Here is a 21,200-nt window from a genome sequence, read left to right as displayed (position 1 = left end):
CGTGCGACCAGCGGCGACAATGAACAGAGACGATGGGGATAAGCTTTTCTCTACCGATGAAAATCACCGGCACCAAAGCATTCCTGACCGTGGTAGCTGCGGAAGAAGCGTGGGCCGCCCTTAACGACAGTCTTTAGGTTGTGGTCGGTCGACTAAGAACGACCGAGGGCGGCGGGCAGGGAGGGTGGCAGGTTTGGGGCAGCTTAAGCCTTTTTTTTTTTTTTTTTTTACTCTTTGACGCATCGCCATGAGCATTGTAGCAGTGTGGAGGAGGAAAGGGAGGGTGGGGTGGCAGGCGGCTCGGGCACAGAGCGAAAGTCATGGCCGATTCCTCCTCTCCCCCGATGCGAGGCGGCAGCAGTGCAGGGACCAGCAGCGGCGCAGCAGCAGCAGCAGCACCAGGCGGACGCTGCAGCAGCGAGCAGCGCTTGGGAGGGCGGCCCACCAATGAGGGGAGGAAGAGAGCGACACGCCGCGACCTGGCCAAGGAGCGCGCGCGTTCCTGCCGCCGGTCTCTGGTGAGGAGAGACTCGCCAGACGCCGTCGCCATGAGAAGCGGGCTCGCGACGCTGCTCGCCGTCGCCTCGCTGCACACGTGGAGTGCCGCGCTGGCGCTCAGGGTCCTGGACCACAGGCTCTTCGGTGAGTGCCGCCGCGCGCAGTCTTCGCGAAGAGAGGATTTCGGACGAGACGCGTTCCGCGGCAAGCTGCCGTCCCGGCGATGGTCCTATCCAGTTGATTGAGGGGGGTCGGTGCGTGGCGGTGGTTGACTCGATCGAGACGGGTACCGTCCCTATGCGATTGCTTTCCGTGGGGAGTATCGACGCCTTCCGATGTCAGATCATTTTTCTTGTTTGTGGGTGTGTGTGTGTGTGTGTTGCGGAACTACGGATGCCGTGAATTTGCTTGTGATTAGACGGCTACGAAGTAGGTTCGACGTTTGGGAACTCGTGCGCATGTTGGCCTTCACGGCCTCTGCTCATGAAGGTCAGACTCTCGCGTCCATTCATGCGTACGAGTTTACTGGTGCATCTCGTTTCAAGAACATCGAGCCATCTTTCCCTGTTTGAAGGAAACACGTGTCTTTCATAAAAGTTTTCTTTTTGTCCCATATTGTGCACGAAGTCGTTTGGTCAGCTTGACCCTTCCGGTCACTCTCGCGCTTTATTTGGGATAAATTGTAGCATCAGTCCGTCGTAATGTTGCACTGGCCCGAAAGACAGCATCCTAGGCGACTTCTGCACTAAGAAAAGAACAACGCCCTTACTTTGGCTGCCGTTTCCAACACACAGCCGGTGTATTCGTTCTAGCTTGGGTCACCTTATCGCCATCTAAACAGTCGGTTATTTTCATAAACGACTACGATCTCAGTACGTTTTGACAGAAACGCTGTCTCGATTCGAGAGACGGTTTCAACAACTTCGGGCCACCCGAATCGTCCATCTTCACTGCCGTTACTGACTTTGTCGATTGTATCGCTAGCTGTGCTCGTCAAAATTTTGTCGCCAATGTGCTTTGACAAGCAATGTCACCTTGGCGGTATGTAGGCCGCTATGTGCGCTGCGTCAGATCACACGACTCGGCAGTTCACTGTTGAGTGACAAGGCGTGACCGTGTAAATAGTCACACACGCAGAAAGTGAAAGCTTCAAGGACCTTCGCTGTTTACCCTTCTACGGAAGCAGGTGTCCCTGAACTTGCGAACGAGCCGGCATCACGCATGGACGGCTATGGGCAGCGCAGAAAAAGATGATACGAGGGTTGCCTAGCATTTATAACCACGCGAGAAAAGAAAAGGAATAAGTGCACATATATAATCTCCCGACTGCTAACCAATTCAGCTGTCTTGACTACGCACGCCGCGTCGAGCAGGGTCTGGGAACGCCGATGTTCCTCCAGCTGCAACGCGTGCTCCACCTCGACATCCGTATGCGTACACGGTCGCGTTTACCCCGTTCCGAAAGGATGACCTGGCTAAGCATGTGATGCGGGCGTGTTATTCAGGTTTTGGCCTCGTCGCCCCGACGCGTTCGCGAAACGAAACCGAATGTCGATAAGGGCTGGTTGCTACCGTTTGATAAAGGAACCGTCTGCTCCGGACGCCCTGCGAATGCGCAGTGTTCCCAAAATGTAGAGATAGCGCCGCGTGAACGGGCCCGAGTCGTTATTGAAAGCAAGTGCAGTAGACGACTGTTTAAATGTAACACAAGAATTCATTCCTTCATGCGTCACGCAGTGCAGAACCATGCAGCAGGAAACGAACGCAGAATGGAACCCAGCCGAAGGAGGAAGTTGCTAGTGGAAATGATCGTGATGGAAATGATGGCATTGTGAAGGTTCCTTGGCACGTGGCAATGCGGACGTATCAAGTGCTTCAGTTTCAAAATTGGATTGTATTCGTTCCTGTGTTCATGAAGGCGTCGAGACGACCCGTGTTCAGCCAAATCGTGCGAAAGACTCACCTCTGATTTGTATCAGCTGGCATTATGTTTCGGCGTTAGAGGAATGCATTCTCCTTCGTCGAATTGTCTTTTTTTTTCTGTCAAGTAAATGTTCCATCACATGAAATTTTACTAACAAACGCGTTTCTAGTTCTCACGCAGTCTTACAGTATAGCTCTAGCATAGCTGCTGTCCACCCTGTCAGTGTATGGTAATCCCCATTTACAGCGCCCCACCACTGCCTGAGAAAGTTGAGCTACGTGCTGTGGTCATGGCAGTCCATGACCACAGCTATTATCTGTCTATTCGTTGTTTAGGTATTGCGCTGAGAATGCCTCTCGGAGTGGCACACTTTTGTTTTTTACCCAGTTTCGCTGCTCAAGGAATTAAATGACGTAGAGACCAAGTTTGAGCGCAACCGGTTACATGAGGGATGTTTAGGCAATTATGTCGTCGTCATTATGCCGCCGTTGTGCCCGTCGTTGATGCCGTGTCCAAGTTGCCGCGCTGCTAACTGTACTGCCGCCAAAGTTGCCCAAATCGGTCTCTTTTTGTCCCATTGCGAATCGCGTTCCAGTTTTGAAACAATCGCACCTACCAGAAATAATTCCTACACATTCGACATGAAAATGATGCGGCATTATTGGTTCGGCCTTCTCCCACCACAATGTTTCTTGACGATTCGTCGGGCCTGTGAATCCCTGGCCTGTTTCGCTTTGCTGCTTCTTGATGTCTGTGCGATGTACGTTGCTGCATTGTAACTTCACACTTGCAGAGCAAGGCGCCTCGCTGGCAACAGTGTAAACACAACGCTGCATAGATGACATACCTGCCGTTGAGGCTTGCGTATTTCGTCTTGTTTCGAGAGGGCAAATGAACATTGCCACTAGTGCTTTCATTGAAGTTTCCATATTATTATATTTTTTTAATCAGACACGTGAACTGTCTTTATTTTTCAATCCTTGCTGTTTTCTGGCTCTCGTCGTTGCTTTCCGTATATTAAGCCACTACTGACACTTCCTGTTCATCAGTACGTTTCCTCGAACCTCCGCTTCGTCTTAGCACAAAGAATCGGGGCAAGTAACTGTCAAATGCAGCGCATGGAACAGTGTCTGCAACGTGACACAGTCCAGCAGGCGATGACACACAAATCACCCGTTAGCAATGGGTGGCGATAAGAACAAGCTCCGCAGTTAGGGAGTCCCATATGACGTGTACCACGGCATAACGTTATGTCCCCAAAAGCCGCAATTTGGCCACGAGGCACGCTATATTTCGGTGTTGGCGACCAATTTTGGCAAACCTCCCATTTAACGCCCGCTACATTTTTCACCTGTGAACGAGGATTGCTGTAGTCCGCCTTCTTCGGAATGACTCTTCGAGGCGCCAGGAAGGGAACCGGCGGTTTCCTATTCAGCAGTAGGGCGCCACTGACACTGAGCCAACGCGTCGGGCTGTGGCGGAATGCAGGCGCCATTTTACATAAGGCTGCACGTATCTTTTTTTCTTCTTTTTTCTCATTTCCCAAGCGGCAAAAAATAAGCGGATGCACCTTAATATCTGAAAACGCAATTTCTGTTCTGATCTGTGTGCCTATAAAACTTGCTAAATAAAAAAAAATACACTTAAATGTCGAAATTCACGCTTTCGAAGTTCAATCACGGCAGCATCCGCTTTCAGAGTTCGATTTAGAAGCGGGAGTGTATATTGGAGGGTTGAAGGCAGGGAGCGAACGGAATTGACGGTTTGCAACGCTGTGCCCCTCCCCCCCTTTTTTTTTCACGCTGCACGCCAGAACAACAACTTTGAATGGACAGATAAGCGACCTCAACCGATGAATACGCTCCAGCCGCTCGCGTGCCTTTCCGGCGAACCAGGACAATGGACTGCGAAGACGCGTCCCCGAAATGCACCAGCATGCGGGTTGACCGAGAGAGAGAAGCGGACTTTAGCGTTTGTCTACTACGCCCCCCACCCCCCACCCCTTTTTTTTTTTCGCGCGTCCTTTGTCCGGTTTTGCGATGGTTAAGAAGATCCGGTCCATTAACCAACTAGCCCGGTCCAATGCCCTTCTGACTTTAGCAAGCCCAGGCGAAGGGCAGCGCTCTCATTTAAGTGGACGCGCTACTGCAGGTCTCCCGTGAGTGCATAAATTTTCTTCGGTCGCTCCTATATGATACGAGTAACTAATGGTCGGGAAAGGCAGTTTTCCTGTTTCTTTTTTTCTTTTTTTGAAAGACAGTAATGGAAGTAGACAAATGTGAGTTACATGACAAAATACTGAATCAAACACACGAAGAACGATGAACTTAGCCGAAAAAAAAAATATCACACCCCTTGTTCTGTCCACAGCCGTTGGTGTGAGATTTTCGCTGTTGCCACGAGAGCCATCTTATCCTTCACTGGCTCTTCCCCAGAAACCAGAAGAAAAAGAAAGAAAGGGAAAGAAAGACACGTAGAAATAGACACGCAAAATAAATGTTACCTTAATGAAGGCGGAGCATCTTGCGGTAAGAAATAAACCGGTAGTTTTCACTCCTAATCACTGCCAGGAAGTCTGAGCCAGCTGGACGGGTACTTTTTTTTTCTTCTTCTTTCTTTTCTCTTTGTGAATTCGTTCTTCGATCGGCCGCGAGGGAAGCCGCTAGCCGCCGGCAAATGATGACCGCCGCAGGAGCGGGTCCCCCTTATCGGCCGTCTCGGCTCGTTGAAGACTGCCTTTGCGTTGTGTCCTCACTGGGAAGCATTGAACCGGCTGCGAATGCCATCAAAGCGAACAGTATACATTGACGGCGCCGAAATTACGAGCAGGCTGTACGGCGAGGGGCGTCATTCTTTCCGTCTTCGCGAGCCGCATGTAAAGTGGGCTGGAAATGAGTCTGGTCCCCCATAGCAGCAAATCACACGCATCCCCGGACACTCGCTAAGTGCGTCTACGTACAGCAAGTTTGATTTAGCGAAAACCGTTTGGAACGATGCTTGCGGGCGTGTCTCGCAGGTGTCGCAGCGTCCTACGATGGCCATGCGCTGAACCCCCGGAAAGGCAGACGATGATAAGGATTGTTCGAACTGTTTCTGAATGAGAGATCACCGACGTCATTACATGTACAGTGTCGTATGCATTAACACTACGACTCTGAATTTCGCTGCGTTTACACGAATTCGTGGTCAGCCGGGCCGAAACCCGGTTTTCGGGCTCTGGTAAACGCTAGTGGGTAAAGTCGAAGGAGCGTCGGACCCGGGCTGAGGCAGCCCAGACTATGAGGGGTCAAGTTGTCTTGGTAGTCTCCAGAATAGGTTGTCTCTGTTGAGCCGTTTCCCGAAATGCGAGTACACACTGCTGTGTCGGTCTGGGTCAGCCAGATCTCTGGATTAACTAGCCCATGTCGAGATGATGTAAGCGAACTTAATGTCGAAGAAGGGTAGAGTTCACGAATTTGTAGCAGTAGAGTTAAGTCAATAAGGCCCATCACTTGCTCTAGGTTGCCTGAAAATGCGTATCAGATCATCTCGACGTGTCGGGAGGCATGACTGGAATACCAATCACTTAAACGGTGTATTCCGCGTAACGGAAGGACTATATTTCTTTCATAGAGATTTTGGATACGTGGTCGTAAAGGGCTCAGATATCGAAGTGAGAGCAAGTCTCAAAGGAAATGACGCTTCTGCAGCATGATACAAGCGAGGTTTACTACTTCATTTCTAAGGCGCAAAAGCGGAAACCACAAGCGTTGGTTATCTCGGAGATTGGCCTTGTTCTGAACCTTGTCGTGTTCCTCAGCCTATTGAGGCAACTGCAGTGTTTCTTTTTTCGTTTTAGCTCTACTTAAGACGTTCTTCGAGCTTCAACCGTTATTTTTTTTCTTTTTGTTTACATATACTACTTCATGAAGGAAGGTTGCCGTCATAAAGCTCCGAATAGGAGAATTGTCAATAGAGCTTGCGTCGGTGACGCTTAGCATTTCCTGGTTGCATGTACGCATTGCGCTGCTCGCGTTCTTAGCGCAGGGCGACAACCGAAGCTGGATGCGAACGCAGCAACAGCGTCGAGCGCTAGGTGTTGGCGTTCAGTTAACTCACCCAGTGTGTCGTCCCGTAAGGAAGATGACGACTCGTAGTTTAAACCAGGAGAAAAAAAGAAAACGTACACAAAAAAGTCAGGCGGGGAATCCTGAAAGCTCTGTCGAGGAGAATCGGATGCATATATTTGTGTGATTACATACTGCTCGAGTCGTTGCAGTAAGCGAGTTTAAAGTAAAACAGCAAAACCGAAGGATAAAAGAAAGCGGAAGCCTCGGTAGACTTTCAAGGTGCGCCTGACAGGGCAAAGCACGCGCCAGCCGGGGCCTGTCATGCAACGGCGATTGGTCTCACCAAAGACGTCCGACGTGAGGCAAAGAAAAGTAAGCTGCGATGAGATGACGGTTAGGCGGGTGGGGGTGGCTCTGAGCGATGTTGAAGACTGAGGGGAGGGGGAGGGGGGGCGGTGGCGAGGGACTGGAGTGGCGTCCAGGTTCCGGTTTGGCCAGTAAGTACCGTAAGAGGGCGTGTTCCGCGCCTCTTCCGAGGACCGTGGGTGCACGCATTCTTACCGCATTCGGTCACGCAGTTCTGACGGATCGGCGTCGGACGCCCAGGGGGGGTACGCCGCAGCGCTGCGACCGGCGCGTCACCTGGGGGCGACGTAGACGTGCCTTGCGGAACGGCGTTGCGTGCATCGCGGCTCGTTCGCGAAAGCTGGCTTATGCGGCTGCACGAAGACGGTAGGAAGCGTGCTCACGCACCGGCCATTGTGATCCCGTGCACTAAGCGGACGTTGTCGGCTTTTGCCGAAAAGCGTGCCCATAGCTCTCGAGGCAAAGCGGGTGCACGGAGCGTTTCCTTCTTCGTTGAGTGCAGCTTCGATAGAATCGGTCGTTCACTGCCGCGTGCGCTAGTCGTAGGCGTCAACCTTTTAAACAAGCACGAAAAAAGGAAGCTTCTGGATTTTTCTTTTTTTTTTTAATGACCAGGTAAAGAACATAAGCACGAAAGAAAGTGCTCAAGTGAACGGAAAAGACGTTGTCAAGAAGTTTGCGCAGATGAAAGCTGTGAGGTCAACGAGAGGGACCGGGTGAATGAAGAATAGGATTATCCGTGTGATTACAACCAAATGCTGCAAAGCCAATTCGGTTTCTCGCAAAGTTAATAGTTGATGAAAAATGTATTCTTCGTGGAACACACACCACGTCGCCCTGAATTTTGATAGGCACATTTTGTTACTCCTTCTTATTACGATAGTATAGTAGCATTTATTGATTCCAGTAGTTATCACGTGTTATCTATATGGCAACCGCTTTTCTGCGCTCGCCTCTGCTTTTAGTGTCGTGGAGATGCCAGTGTGTGTAAATAAACAACAAATAAACGAACAAACATCTATGTGATAACAGTGGGCATGCGCAGTTTGTGCCGTGTTCTTCACGCGACGAGGTACAGAGCCCGCAATTTTCAATGCTTATATAATAAGGCTTATCACAATCATATTCCAAACATGCTTGTCATCGACGGGCTCTCACCCTTGCTGCCTGACATCATGCCAGAAAGCGCGCCCGCGCTCTTTTATTTAGAACGTGTTGCATTATATTGGAGCAAAAGTTTCCTTCTCATTTATTTTTCTTACCATTTCTTTTAGCGAGCAACTGACGTGTGGAGAGATTGTTTCTGAGGGAGTTAAACAAACACAAAGCGGACGTGACTAGCCAAATTGATATAAAGTCCCTGATGGTTATCAGCGAGGGGATAAAGAAGTTGCAGAAAGAGCTCAGATGAAGTAGTGCCCAAATGTGGCTATAGAAGAAGCGCTTGCTTGCAACGTGGCCTTCGAGATCGAAGTTGTACGCTGCTCAGTTTTGGAAGTCATGTGTGCAGAAGCGTGACCTTACAAAAAAAAAAAAAAAAAGGAATATCACCAGAGGCAAATTTGTCACTAGTTTCTGCGTGACCTGCAAGTACTATGGTTCAGTTAGCATGGGAATAACGGATGTCACATGAATTTGGCCAAACTTCGTTTTTGTTTGTTGTGCACGTTTATTGCAATCGATTTCGCGACTTTCCAAATTTACCATTTTTAACCAAATATTGCTTTGTAAATGCAACAATATATAACGATTATTTATGCGTGCGGAGAGATATTGAATTCGTACTCTAGAAGAACCTGATTGCTTGGAAATTAAGAAAAAGCAACTAAAGCATAATTAATAACAAGAATGTCTGAAGCGACCAGCAGGAAGCTTAAAGAAATCTATTTACTACCCATAATTCCCGCGGTATAGCAAAGCATGGCAGGGCCAAGGTTCCCTATTTTACTAGGAAACTCTTCGTAAAAGCGAGGTGTGCGAGATTGACACCGTCCCATTTGAGAGGATGTGACGCGAGCCTGCACTGGGAATCAGTCTAGCGCATTCAGTGATGTTGCTGTGTGGATAAACCACGAATCTTCCACATCCGTGTAAGTTGACTGCCCTGCACAGCTCCGAAAATACAGATTAGATTCCTATCTGAAGTGAACAGCTCCTAGGCTAAAACCAGCTGAGGCTGCCAAGCTGCCCCTGGTCATTATTTAGTTTTTCTACTCCACGTACTATTCGGAGAAATTTTACGCGCTCGCGACTTAGTTACACTGGGCGCATCACTTCTCTAGGTTGCGGTTTCAGCTAGCATTAGCTAGCTTTAGTTAAGCGGATAAGCGGGATCGAAATGTTCATGCGCAGAACGCTATAAGTCCCGTAGCGTTTAGCCCGCGCGCGCTATTTCTCAGATGCGTAACGTTACCGTCTTTGCCTTGTTTACGTAGTTTGCGTAAAACCTGGCGGCTCAGTGGCTATGATGTTGGGCTGCTGAGCAAGAGGTCGCGGGATCGAATCCCGGCCACGGCGGCCGCATATCGATGGGGGCGAAACGCGAAAACACCCGTGTACTTAGATTAGGTGCGCGTTAAAGAACCCCAGGTGGTCGAAATTTCCATAGTCCTCCACTACGGCGTGCCTCATAATCAGAAAGTGGTTTTGGCACGTAAAACCCATAATTTAATTTTTAACCTGGCGGCTGTTCCGGCCGGCCGCTTCGAACCGCATTTGGTGTTGCTTATTTATAATTCACTTCGTTCGTCGCGAATGAATGTGTAAACTGTTTTCGCTTAATCTCAGGGCTCTTCGACGACAGAGTATCGTGTATAGCCATACGGTGTTTTCGACATCGCTTCTCGTTTCGAGCGCGTCGAGGCCTAACAAAAGAAACTCCCCGGATGATAGCGCCACCTTTCGGCGAAGTTGGAAGATAGGCGGGTCAGCGTATGGCTTTCGAGAGTGGCATCATCATCACCATCATCATCAGCCTGGTTACGCCCACTGCAGGGCTAATTAGGCCTCTCCCATACTTCTCCAACTACGCCGGTCATGTGCTAATAATGGCCATGTTGTCCCTGCAAAACTTCTTAATCTCATCCGCCCACCTAGCTTTCTGCCGCCCCCTGCTACGCTTCCCTTCCCTTGGAATCCAGTCACCCCTAATGACCATCGGTTTTCTTCCCTCCTCATTAGATGTCCTGCCCATGCCCATTTCTTTTTCTTGATTTCAACTAAGATGTCATTAACTCGCGTTTGTTCCCTCTCCCAATCCCCATGAGAGTGGGATAACATATCATAAATAGCCCCGTTGGGCTTCTTATGATGTTGGAGTGCTTAAGATATTAATCTTATGATCTAAATCGTATCTCATAATATGATTACTAAAAATTGACCGCTTCGGTGCTCTTTCTTCTGATTGATTACATTACGAGGGTCTCGAATCCGGCAACATTGATCGCTTCAGGTAGCATGCGTGGGTTTATTGACCAGTTGCGGTCGCTCAAATAGATCACGCCGGCGGCAGAAAAGATTTTCCACATCCGCCGCCACAGCTTGAGTGGTGGCGCCGGCTAACACTCCCAACGCTCGTTTTAGTAGTAAAACATTAATAACCCTGAAAGTGGATAGAAGCGGCACCGCTGTAGCTCAATTGGAAAGAGCATCGCACACGTAATGCGAAGACGTGGGTTCGTATCCCACCTGTGACCAGTTGTTTTTTCATCTGCTTTCCCTTCCAATAATTCCCTTAATTTCTGTAATTCAATTAGTAAGCACAAATAATTTCCCCTATGTTGTCCTTGGTGCCTTTGTTGGCTTCTTATGATATGTCTAATAATTTGGGGCCCCTCGGTCCCCTTTCTTTTCGTTCATGATATATATATATATATATATATATATATATATATATATATATATATATATATATATATATATACACGCGCTGGTGCAATTATGTCGCTTTCAAATACAGGCCGTATTTCGATTGGGTTTAAGTGAAATAACGGTTGTGTCATAGTGTACTTAGTATTAAGTGCATGTAGGTATTCGAAAGCAACGTCTGCGCAGTTTGCAATCCAAGATCAGGAAGTTCGTAAATAGAACGAAGCGACTGAAAGCAATGCGGGGCAAAATCGACTACCGCTTTCGAGGACGATACCTGTATCTTGCGTGGAAACGAAAACCAGTTTTGCTTAGCGCTCGGACACTCTTAACAAAAGCCGAGCTCGTGCGAAAGACCGAAAGGAAACTACACACAATCTCCCACGTCCGTGCAACTTGCCTTGCTGCTTAACCGAGAAAACGCGGGGGAAAAAAAAAACTTAAGAAGAAAAAGCAGGGACGCGCTCCAAGCGATTAGCCTGCATCTTAAGAGGCGTGCAGAGAAGCCAGCAGGCTTTCGGCCCTGAACTTGAACTTGCCCGCGGTGGTATAGGTGCAAGAATGGTCGCACGCGAATCCTACGGGGAGGGGAGGGCTGGGAGGGTGGGAGAGGGGGTCGATGAAACGCAACAAAAGACCAATAGCAATCGGCGACCGCGCCTCGCTAAATTGCCTCGTGTCCTAAAAGCAACCATGATGTATGTGCCACGCCGTGTCGAGACGAGCAAAAAAACAAAAAACAAACAAAAAAAAAAGAAGTAAGAAAAGGAGACTGCCACCCCCGGGAGCGACACATCTCCGGTGCGCCGGGGCGTCGTCTCCGCACTGCTTAGCCCAATTTCGAAAGCACCAGCAACAGCAACAGAGTTAATCCCGGGGCGCAAATCGAACAACCCCTCGGCAGGTGATTATTGCCACGCGAGGCACCACTCTACCACCCTCCTTTCCCTCCCATCTCGTCTTTCTCGTGATTCTCTGCTCGGATGAGGAGCCCGAGGCAAAGCGATCAGCAGAGGCCGTTTATCCGCCGGGCGAGGTAAAACGCAACGCGGCGGCGCTGAGCACCCTAGAAAACCGACCTTGGCATTTGCGAGGAAAAAGAAAATAACTACGCGATGAAGGTGAACGACCGGATGTCCTGCACTCATCTTTGCCTGCGCTGTTGCGGGAAAGAAGACGCTCGGCCCTCGCCCAGTTCGTATGGTTATATTATTTTTTTTCCCTTTTTTTTTTTTTTCACGGCCACCGCCGTCGGGGATTGCCCTCGCCTCCTTCCTCTTCGTCTTCACGCTGCGAGCACGCCGCCGCCGCGCGAGGCTTCCGCGTTTGCCGGTTCCGCCATTGGCCCCCTCGCCCCTCCTCCCAACCCGTTTCCTCTTCTAACCGATATTTCGACCAGCAAGGTCACGCGCCGCCAGCCGCGCAGCGACCAAGGAGGGAGACCCACCCCTCCTCCCGAGAGCGCTTGGTGGCTTCGCGCAGGTGTGTGTGTGTGAGGGTGGCTGGGTGAGCACGGCGCCAAGGGTGAAGGTCAATGTGTTTGCGGTGCTGTGGGCGCTGCGCCCCCCCCCCTCCTCACTCCGCCAGACGTGGCTTCTTTTCTTCCCCTCCGCGTCTTGCACCACTGGGACCGCGTATGTCTGAGCGGAACGAGACGTTACGGCGGCAGCAGTTGCTCGTCGTTTGCTGCTCCCCCCCGCAACCCCCGTGACCTCCTTGCATTTCCTAGGAGGACCGCTTCGCCTAAATTAATTTTGGTTTTTCGAAGGCAGGCAGGGCGCGTTCTCGGCTGACAGCCATCAGCCCACTGCGGGTTTGCTACGCACGCGTCCGGGGGGGGGGGGGGGGGTAATGTACCAGCGAAATGTCTTTATTATGTTGACGTCCCTAGTGTTTCGGTTGCTTGAGTAAGCTGCGTGCAGAAAGGAAGTACGTACAGCATGGTTTTTGAATGACTACTTGTTTGTGAAGTTACCTGCGGAGACGTAGCTCAGCTTTTTCAGTAGGTTGCTCCGAAAATTGGCGCACCTAACCAAAGAGGCTTTGCTTATAAAAACGTTCTTTTTCTTTTGTTCCTTGCAGGCGCTACTCGCACCATAAAGCTCAAGCCGTGCCAAAACAGGGTGACCAGCCAAGAAGGCACCTGCATGTTTGCCTGGGACTGTTTCAGCGCGGGCGGTACCCACCTCACATACTGCACAGACTCTTTTTACACGGGTAGCTGTTGCAAACTGCCGCCCGGGGTCGTCGTGCAGCAACATGACATGCCTTCTGAGCCTGCCAACAGCATTGATTCGGTGCCATACGAGGGTGACGACGACTACAAGAAAAGAACGAAGCGACCTCCGACGAGCTCGCCCAAAACGACGTTGCATATGTCGTCCAAGACAACGCAGCCAGTTACCTACGCGGTGACAACGCCGAGCCATACGCCCTTGCCAACCACTACGGGGGCTACACCTTTTGTGGGTCTCTCGACGTTTACGCCCGGCCTAATCACGTGGAGGCCTCACGAGACTACCTTGCCGTTTCTTCCCGACGAACCGCCATCAACAGTGCCAAATGATTACGGGTCAAGTGCCAGCGTACCGGACACGACAACATTTCCGACCACGACTGCTAAGAAACAGACCACGCGAGCGCCTGTCACAACCACGCGAGCGCCTGTCACGACCACGCGAGCGTCTGTCACGACCACACGGATACCAATCGTGGCGAGCACATTCCTCACTCCTGAAGAAACAACGGCAGCGCAAACTTCGGAGTCTGCTCCTCAGACAACAACGAAGGTCACAACGGAGCAACCAGTCGAAACGAGCAGCAAGCCAACGGAAACGGTCGCGTACGGTACGACGTCCCAGGATTACACGAAGTCTACGGAGGCGCCCACGACTTCCACGCAAACTCCAGCCGACGACACCACAACAGTACAGGGCACTACGCAGAGGCCATCCACTACGTCAGTTCAGAGTCACACGTGGATCGTCAACGAACGAGAAACCACGATGGCTATTCCGCAGTCTGTTCCGACGGAGCAGACGTGGGTGGTAGTCGACGAGGCCGATGCCAGTGGTCAGCAGACAACCTTACCGACGCAAAGTGAAACCGCTAGCCAGACCACTTCCACCTCGTCGATGGCAGACTGGTCTACGGTAACCGACATGGTTACCTCGATATCGTGGGTCGACATGACGGAGCTATCTACGACGCAGAAGCCGCCGCCAGAAGTACCCGACACAACGCCGCTACAGTCGGAACCTCCTCCTCCGCGTAAACCAGTTCCTCCTACCGCGTCTACCACCGTATCGATGACATTGAGTACCGCGACTGGCGCTGATATCGCGGAGACCGACTTCGTCACTGTCAGTCCAGACTCATCGGAGGCGCCCTCACTCGAACTGGTAAGCGCTACGGCTACTGCGACGTCCACCAAAGAAGAAGTTAGTACGCAAGCGCAGACAACCACCCAACGGCTGACGTCAACTGCGCGACCGACTACCTCCCAGCCCACCACTCCTACGCCAGAGGTAGCCACTACAACTACCACGCGGCCAAGTCCCATACTTACGACCCTCGCGCTCACCACACGCCGCACTACGACTACTACTGCACAAGAGATGACAGTGCCGACCACGACAACAGCTCGTACGACGTGGAAGTACACGACCGTGCCGACCTACACTGTCTCAGAAGAGCGCGAGACCACGACACAAGCGCCGACGACGAAGAGGGCAACCACGCCCCCAACGACTGTTCAGTCGACACTTCCAAAAGCAACGACCACGACAACTGCGGCGACGACTACGGTGACAACAGGGCCGACGACCATTTCTCCTGACAAGGACATTCGGAAAAGTAAATTCACGATCAGCCTTTCCTTCTAACACAAATTAGCATCCTAGCGCGAGCAATTTCGACGGCGAATTCTCATTACATCAACTTTTCCAGTATGCGGCCGGCCGAGAACAGTGCCAAGCGCGAGGATTGTGGGAGGCGAACAGACAAAATTCGCTCAGTGGCCTTGGATGGTGAGTGTTCTTACGTGGTCATTGTTCAACGATTGGCTGCCTGATGCATTTATTTATGCCTGTGGAGAAAGCTGCATGTTTCTTTTCTGAACACGATGATCGCCTGAAAGAAATAGGCCGGCTATAGGCCCCACTATACCTACTCCAGATTAGGAGCAATTATGGGTTATTTTCATTTTCTTACATTGCAGCAATGTTTCAGAACACTTTATCGCATAAAGTCGCGCCATCCACATAATTTCATTTTTATAAGCAACTTGTTCACTTTTACCTATTTAACTTACGAAATCACCTCCTGTGTTTGCAAAGAGAAAAAGACCTTTTGCATGTGTTCCTTATAGACGTTATTGCAATATCTGTATTTGTTTTATTTGTCTTGTAGTTCATTGAGAGTGAGATGTGTTAACAAACGGACCCCTGCTACAACCTTTGAAAAGGTCCTAGGGTGCTGCTTGACAGAAATAGGATGTTGTATAACTATGAGAAACTAGACTGATTCATTGCGGTTGATCGATAGATTGATTGGCTGTAAGTAAAATCGCTTTCTTATCGCGCACTTTCAGATATCGCTGCGGCAGTTCAAACGAAACAACTTCCTGCACAAGTGCGGAGCGGCGCTACTCAACGAATATTGGGCCATCAGCGCAGCCCACTGTGTCCACAAGTAAGCACTTTAGCATAATTGACAGAGTTCAGTTGAGCGTGCTAGTTTAGCATAGAGGAGGCGGCACCCCGTATCCGTCGCTAGTTGGTCGCGTAGTGTTTTATGGCGCAAAAGTGACTGAGGCTATGATGCGGCACGTCTCAGTCGCACGCAGTAGCTGACTTGTGAAATAACTTTGGTACACATAACTTCGCATCGTTCGGTTTACATTGCATCCGCTGTTGTCGGTAGCGGGGCAATGGTGTCCCGCTGTCGTGTGTCACGTGTTCTACTTTCGGACGTGGAGGCCACACTCAGATCACGGCAACATGAAAAGGCCCAGCGACATCACGTGTAAAGTACCCCAGGTTCACGTAGTCCGAGCTTGTTTCTCAGTGAGCGGTCCTTCATGACAATGCCGCTCAATTCGCACAAGAAACCCAGCAAAACTTGACAATCAGCTGAAAGTCGCATGCCCTTATGCAAAATTTCTTCTCACTCTCATTACTTAGAACACTGCATTAGATAAAAGATATCAGATGATTGTAGATATTTGCCTTCAACATCTTCCTCGTAAAATGAGGTTGAGCTTACGCGAGTATTCATTTGGCACCCTTATATTCAGAATAGTTATTTATTAATAATTTTTATTATTTTGCTTAATGTTACCATAGCCGAGTTCCTGCAAGCAAAGTTAAGTTCACGAAATTTGAGTGAAGTGGTGTGAATGTTGAAACTATGACCATGGTGAGGAATGCGCGACAGCAATATGTTCAAGTAATTGTTTAGGATACTTGTCATTAAAGCTTATGTGTGAAGTAACACTGTACCACTCGATGGATACTACAGATGCACCAACTGAAACGTCGCGGGACCAAATGCCGGCCTCGGCAGCCGGATATCGATGGGGGCGAAATGCGAAAGCGCTCACGTACTTAGATTTAGGTGCACGTTAAAGAACCCCAGGTGGTCCAAATTATTCCGGAGTCCACCACTACGGCCTGCCTCATAATCAGATCGTGTTTTTGGCGTGTGAAACACCATGATTTAATTAATTTGATTTCACCAAATGAAACTGGGAACACTTTACTATCTAAAAAACCGCCAGCGACAAGCTATATTAAAAAAGTTAATAACAGGGAATAAAAATGCGTTTGAACAGCAGCTGTTACGAAATAGGTCCCCATGCAAATTTATTTTTCAAGCTCTAAAGGCCTGGTTTATACACCGACTGCCCTGGCAGAGCAACGCTGCTGCAAAAATAAATTTCAGGCGTGATGTCGGAAAAAAAAGAACATTATCTCTGCCGCCTTAGCAGTTTTGAAGAAATAAATTTCGTAAACGAATGACATGGGCTCTTGACCAAAGGTATTGGGCTCTTGGCCAAAGGTATTGCCATTTTTTAAAACGCTTTTCTCACGTCAATTTGTAAAGCCGTGACCTGGACGGGAGTGGACATGCCTTATGCATAGCTGGCTTGTCGCGTAGTTAAGCGCTCACTGCAGGTTACCGCTGGAAGATTGATAGGCGTCTGCGTTTATAGAGAACATCCAGATTGCGCGAGAACTTTGGTGTGCTAAGCTGCTGTTGTGCGTGGACTTAATTTTTGCGTCTTTTGTGAATCCCCCATCAGGCACTACGCTAATAGCTTTCCCTTGTAGAGCACCCCAAATCGTTTTTGGGAATTTACCTGTGAATATACTGTCACGTTGTAGTGACGGTAAAGAACACAGTAGCAACACTGTGAATCACGAGACAAATGTTTATTGGGCGAACCTGTGCCCACAGAAGCAAGCGACACTCGACGCATGACGTTAGCGTGCGAGCACAATCGGTAAACGTCGAAATCTGATCTGCTGGTCAAGCGCGTCGGCATTTATGCATGACTCAAAATTAAAATAAGTGTTTTTATTCCAACATTACAAGGCAAATGCAATGTTGAAGATGTAACTTCAAAAAGCCTTCTGGAGATTTGACTCGTCTGCATCCTATACATTCGGCAGAGTAGTGGCAACGAAGCACAAAAATGAATAAAGGAAGTCCGTAAACAAAGCGATGTAAGGTTTCCAAATCAGTTTTAAGAGATAAAGCGATATCTAAAAAAACACTAAAGGAAAAATATGTTACAACATTCTATATAGGAACACCTAAATATGAGAGCGTGGAAAAGCCTTAAATTCCAGAGGGTTCATTTTTCGAATATCAATGCCTATTTCTTTTAGAGAATTTAATAACCTCGATAAATTATTTTCAACCATCTGTTTGCCATAATTTTCCTATGTCTTACAACATTCCATACTTCTTTGCGGCGGGTGGTGTAGGCAGGTACACTGTGATGCAGGTGGACGATTTCCACTAACGTAAATTTGTTTATTTATACTGAAGTAATGCTGCCGTAAGAGTCTATATGTGTACAAGTCATGAATTTTACAGCGAAGCAGGCTATGGCTAGGATCTGGCTCATCGCGTCCGTGCGTATACCAACAATTGTTCGTACGTGGACCGATCCCGAAGATAGTGCAATGCTGGGCCGACCCGCGACGGAGGTGATGCCGGCGCTAAACGGCAACTCCGGCGATTTTTCGATGTCAACGGATGTCGATGAAATTTCCTGGGTACTTTCCTCTGAACACTTCATCATGTGCTCAAAAAAGCAGGTTTGAGAGGTGCACAAATCTTTTGCAAATGGATTTAATTAATTGCCTCGAACGCCCTGCCTTACTTCCTCCTCAGTTACATGCCACATTGTGTAAGACGTCAGGAGTGTTCCATGTAGAGCATACCCCGATCACGCAGACGACAACGACGAGAGCGACGATGAGTCGACGATCTTTGGCTACTGCTTGTGGCGTGAGAAGCTCCTGTCGCGAGAAGTTGCGTTCCCTGTGTACCGGCAAGTGACGGGGGCGGCGAGCGGTGTTGCGTTGTTGGCAGCACGAACTTCAGCCCTCGCCATCTGCACACGCAGTTTGAGCCGATGCCGATCGTGTTCAGCCGAGGGTAAGCTTACATGTCACAGTCGCGGCATTCACGCATCTACTGCTGGCGGACCTGAGCGATTGATCTGAAGCTAATTAGGCCATTATGATGAAGAAAACTGCTTCTGTAGCTCAGTTTTAGCCATACGGATTTGAAATAAGCCATTCCTCATTTCGTACAGTGCACACACAAAAAGCAAGTAGCGACGACAGGGACCAGTATCGACATCGGCACGTTGCCGTTTTCGACGGAAAGCTGCCAGCCGCACTCGCTGGCACTTCCTTATATTAAATGTGACCACGTAAATGGGTGTATTTTTTACGTATTGTTATGCACTCCTTATTTAGCTTCTAATGCGCACTGCTCGACTCGTATTCCAAATGGGCAGCAAGCGTAGGCTCCTCGATACAGCAGCGTAAACAACCGCCTCGTTCAGCTGCCTACAGTGTCAAGACTGGCATCGGCGTTTCTGCGAGAAAACTACGCGTTCTCTAAATGAACGATCATGTGCGCAAAGTCCTGATCTGTCTCGGAACATATTGTGTGCATGAAGAGACTACGAAGAACGATAAGTAGCCAGAATAACAACGATCCCCAACTACAGTGTCCCGCTCGCTGTTTTCGAAGGGGTGTGGTCGCTCGTATGAGCGCGATTGAGGGTGATGCAACGGTGCTTACATGCAGAAAATCTGACATGTTTTGACATCACCTGATGTCGCTGATGAGCGGCTTACATTTTATCTCTAGCGAATGAAGAGTGGTCGCTCTACTTGCCGATGTAAACAAATGCATCTGTCGGTGCTTTGAACTGTCAGCAGCGTTCTTGCAGGATACAAAGTCGTGCTCCACAACTTACAGTCAGCATGCGAAGCGCTTTCCTGAGAAGGGGTAAAACACTTAAAATAGTAAGCAGCACGTCTAAAATCAGTCGTTGGGGCTTCTTTTGGTCTTCATGTTGCAGCACGATATGTAGCGCATGAGCGCTGGTTCTCGTGGTGGCGGGTAGAATGCGAACGGCGATCCGTGACTGTTGAATATTTCAGAATCATAACTGTCAATACTTGACAGATCCGGAAAAGTCTGGTGCGGTCAGGATATCTGCTGAACGTCTGCTCTTCGCTGGTTTCGTTCGCGCAGCGGGCGAAACCGGCATGCCTTACCTAACTAATGAGACCGGCATGTTTTACCTAACTTAACCGGCATCTGTAGACGATTTTTTTTGACCAAAAAGAAAGCCTATCAAGAAGTTCATTTGACATTCGCAGCAATTCTGTGTAGTCGTGCAACGATAATAAAATACTTGTGTTATCGGCATACATTGCAAATTTTGCTTGTTGACAAATAGATACTGTCATTAACATAAATGCTGTAAAGTAGCGGCCCCAGAATACTTCCTTGTGGTACACCTGAAATTACTTGTTTTCGCTGCGATTTGAATTCATCTATAGCTACAAATTGGTGCCTTTTGGTGAGGTAGAACGATAATAATGCGAGTGTTGTGCCCCTTACCTCATAACATTCTAGATTACCGAGGAGAATATTGTGATTGATGTGGCCAAAAGCCTGCGCGCAATCAACAAACATACCGATTGTTAATAACCTGTTCTCGAATTTTCTTAATATGTACTCTTTATTATCTCAGAGTGACAGTTCGGTGGACCTGTGGTTCTAAAATCCATATTCTGCTTCATTTATAACGTGATGTCTGCAACAAAATGATGACAGCCAATCTTGGATAATTTTGTCCAAGCCCTATGAGTAAATTGGGAGGATCGACATGGGGCGATAGTTTTTTACATTCTGCTTGTCACGTTTTTTTTTTTGAAATGGGGGTTACTTCAGCAGTTTTCATTCTGTCAGGAAAAGCACTACAAGAAATACACAACCTGTAAATGTACAACACATATATGACGTATTTAATAGGTCGCATCTCAAGGTCGTCGATCTCAGAGCTACGTGGATTTTTAAGGTTCAAATAAACGGGACACACCTCAGCAGAATCAGATCGCGTGAAAAAAACTTAATTTTTATTTCTAGGTGCTGTGAGATCATTAGTGGGACGAGAATCCGGGCCAAATTCTTGGTTATATGTATGAGCAAGTTCCTTATCTTTTACTAGGCGTCCGTTTAATGAAATTTCTTGTGGTGATTCTCCCTTCTGTTTCCGTCCCGTAAGAGTGTTTATAATGTTCCACAGTTTACGAGTTTGCCCGGTACAAGATACAAACTCCCGAAATATAATACGCGTCTCTTGCCGTTCTTAAACCTTTTGTTAACTTATTTCTGAAGGTCCTAAACAATTTAAGATGTCAAGGCTCCCGAGTTTTTAAGAACTTCGCATACAACCTGTCTCGTTTTCCAATTTTCCTTAAAAGCTCTTTCGTTATCCAAGGCTTTCGAATTTCTACTTATTTTCGCTCTTTAGAGGCAAAGTGTTTCCTGTATACTGCCGAAAAGTTACCATTCAAGATATAAGTCTTTTCTGTTGTGCTTTTTAGCAAAACTTTATCCCAGCAGGTCCCTAGTATCTCCATCAGAAGTGCTTCTAGAGGGTTTTCAGCTATGGTTTGCAAGGTTCTAGACGTGTTTTTCATTTTTTGTGCGCCTTCGGGTGCTTGAACAGACATACATATTGGCATGTGGTCTCCTATGCAGCAGCTTTTGTCGAAGGTTCCAGGGCAATCACTTGTGCTCGCATACCTGCCAGAAAATACAACACTTATATTCGAGTCGCGCATACCATCCGATTGCACAAAGCTCGGCGAGAACATGCACAACAGATAGCAACAGCGATAACGTTCGAGTAAGTTCCAAATCACGCAGGCGCGTCTGGCGCTGAGCCACAA

General features: G+C 48.7%; 1 protein-coding gene across 1 annotated transcript in view; it reads left to right on the top strand.

Annotated features, from left to right (window-relative positions):
• Positions 1–451: 451 nt before the first annotated feature.
• Np (serine protease notopleural) overlaps positions 452–21,200 on the top strand; it is a 46,279-nt gene continuing 25,530 nt past the window's right edge. Inside the window, exons 1-4 of the mRNA XM_075693630.1 lie at positions 452–642; positions 12,787–14,559; positions 14,653–14,732; positions 15,296–15,396. Of these exons, the coding sequence (XP_075549745.1) occupies positions 549–642; positions 12,787–14,559; positions 14,653–14,732; positions 15,296–15,396 (2,048 nt within the window). The 5' untranslated portion in view covers positions 452–548. The remainder of the gene's footprint in view (positions 643–12,786; positions 14,560–14,652; positions 14,733–15,295; positions 15,397–21,200) is intronic.

The sequence above is a fragment of the Dermacentor variabilis genome, chromosome 5, assembly GCF_050947875.1.
Source record: "Dermacentor variabilis isolate Ectoservices chromosome 5, ASM5094787v1, whole genome shotgun sequence".
NCBI classification, from domain to species: domain Eukaryota; kingdom Metazoa; phylum Arthropoda; class Arachnida; order Ixodida; family Ixodidae; genus Dermacentor; species Dermacentor variabilis.
The sequence above is the reverse complement of the archived record's forward strand: the minus strand, read 5'-3'. Positions and strand labels throughout refer to the sequence as shown.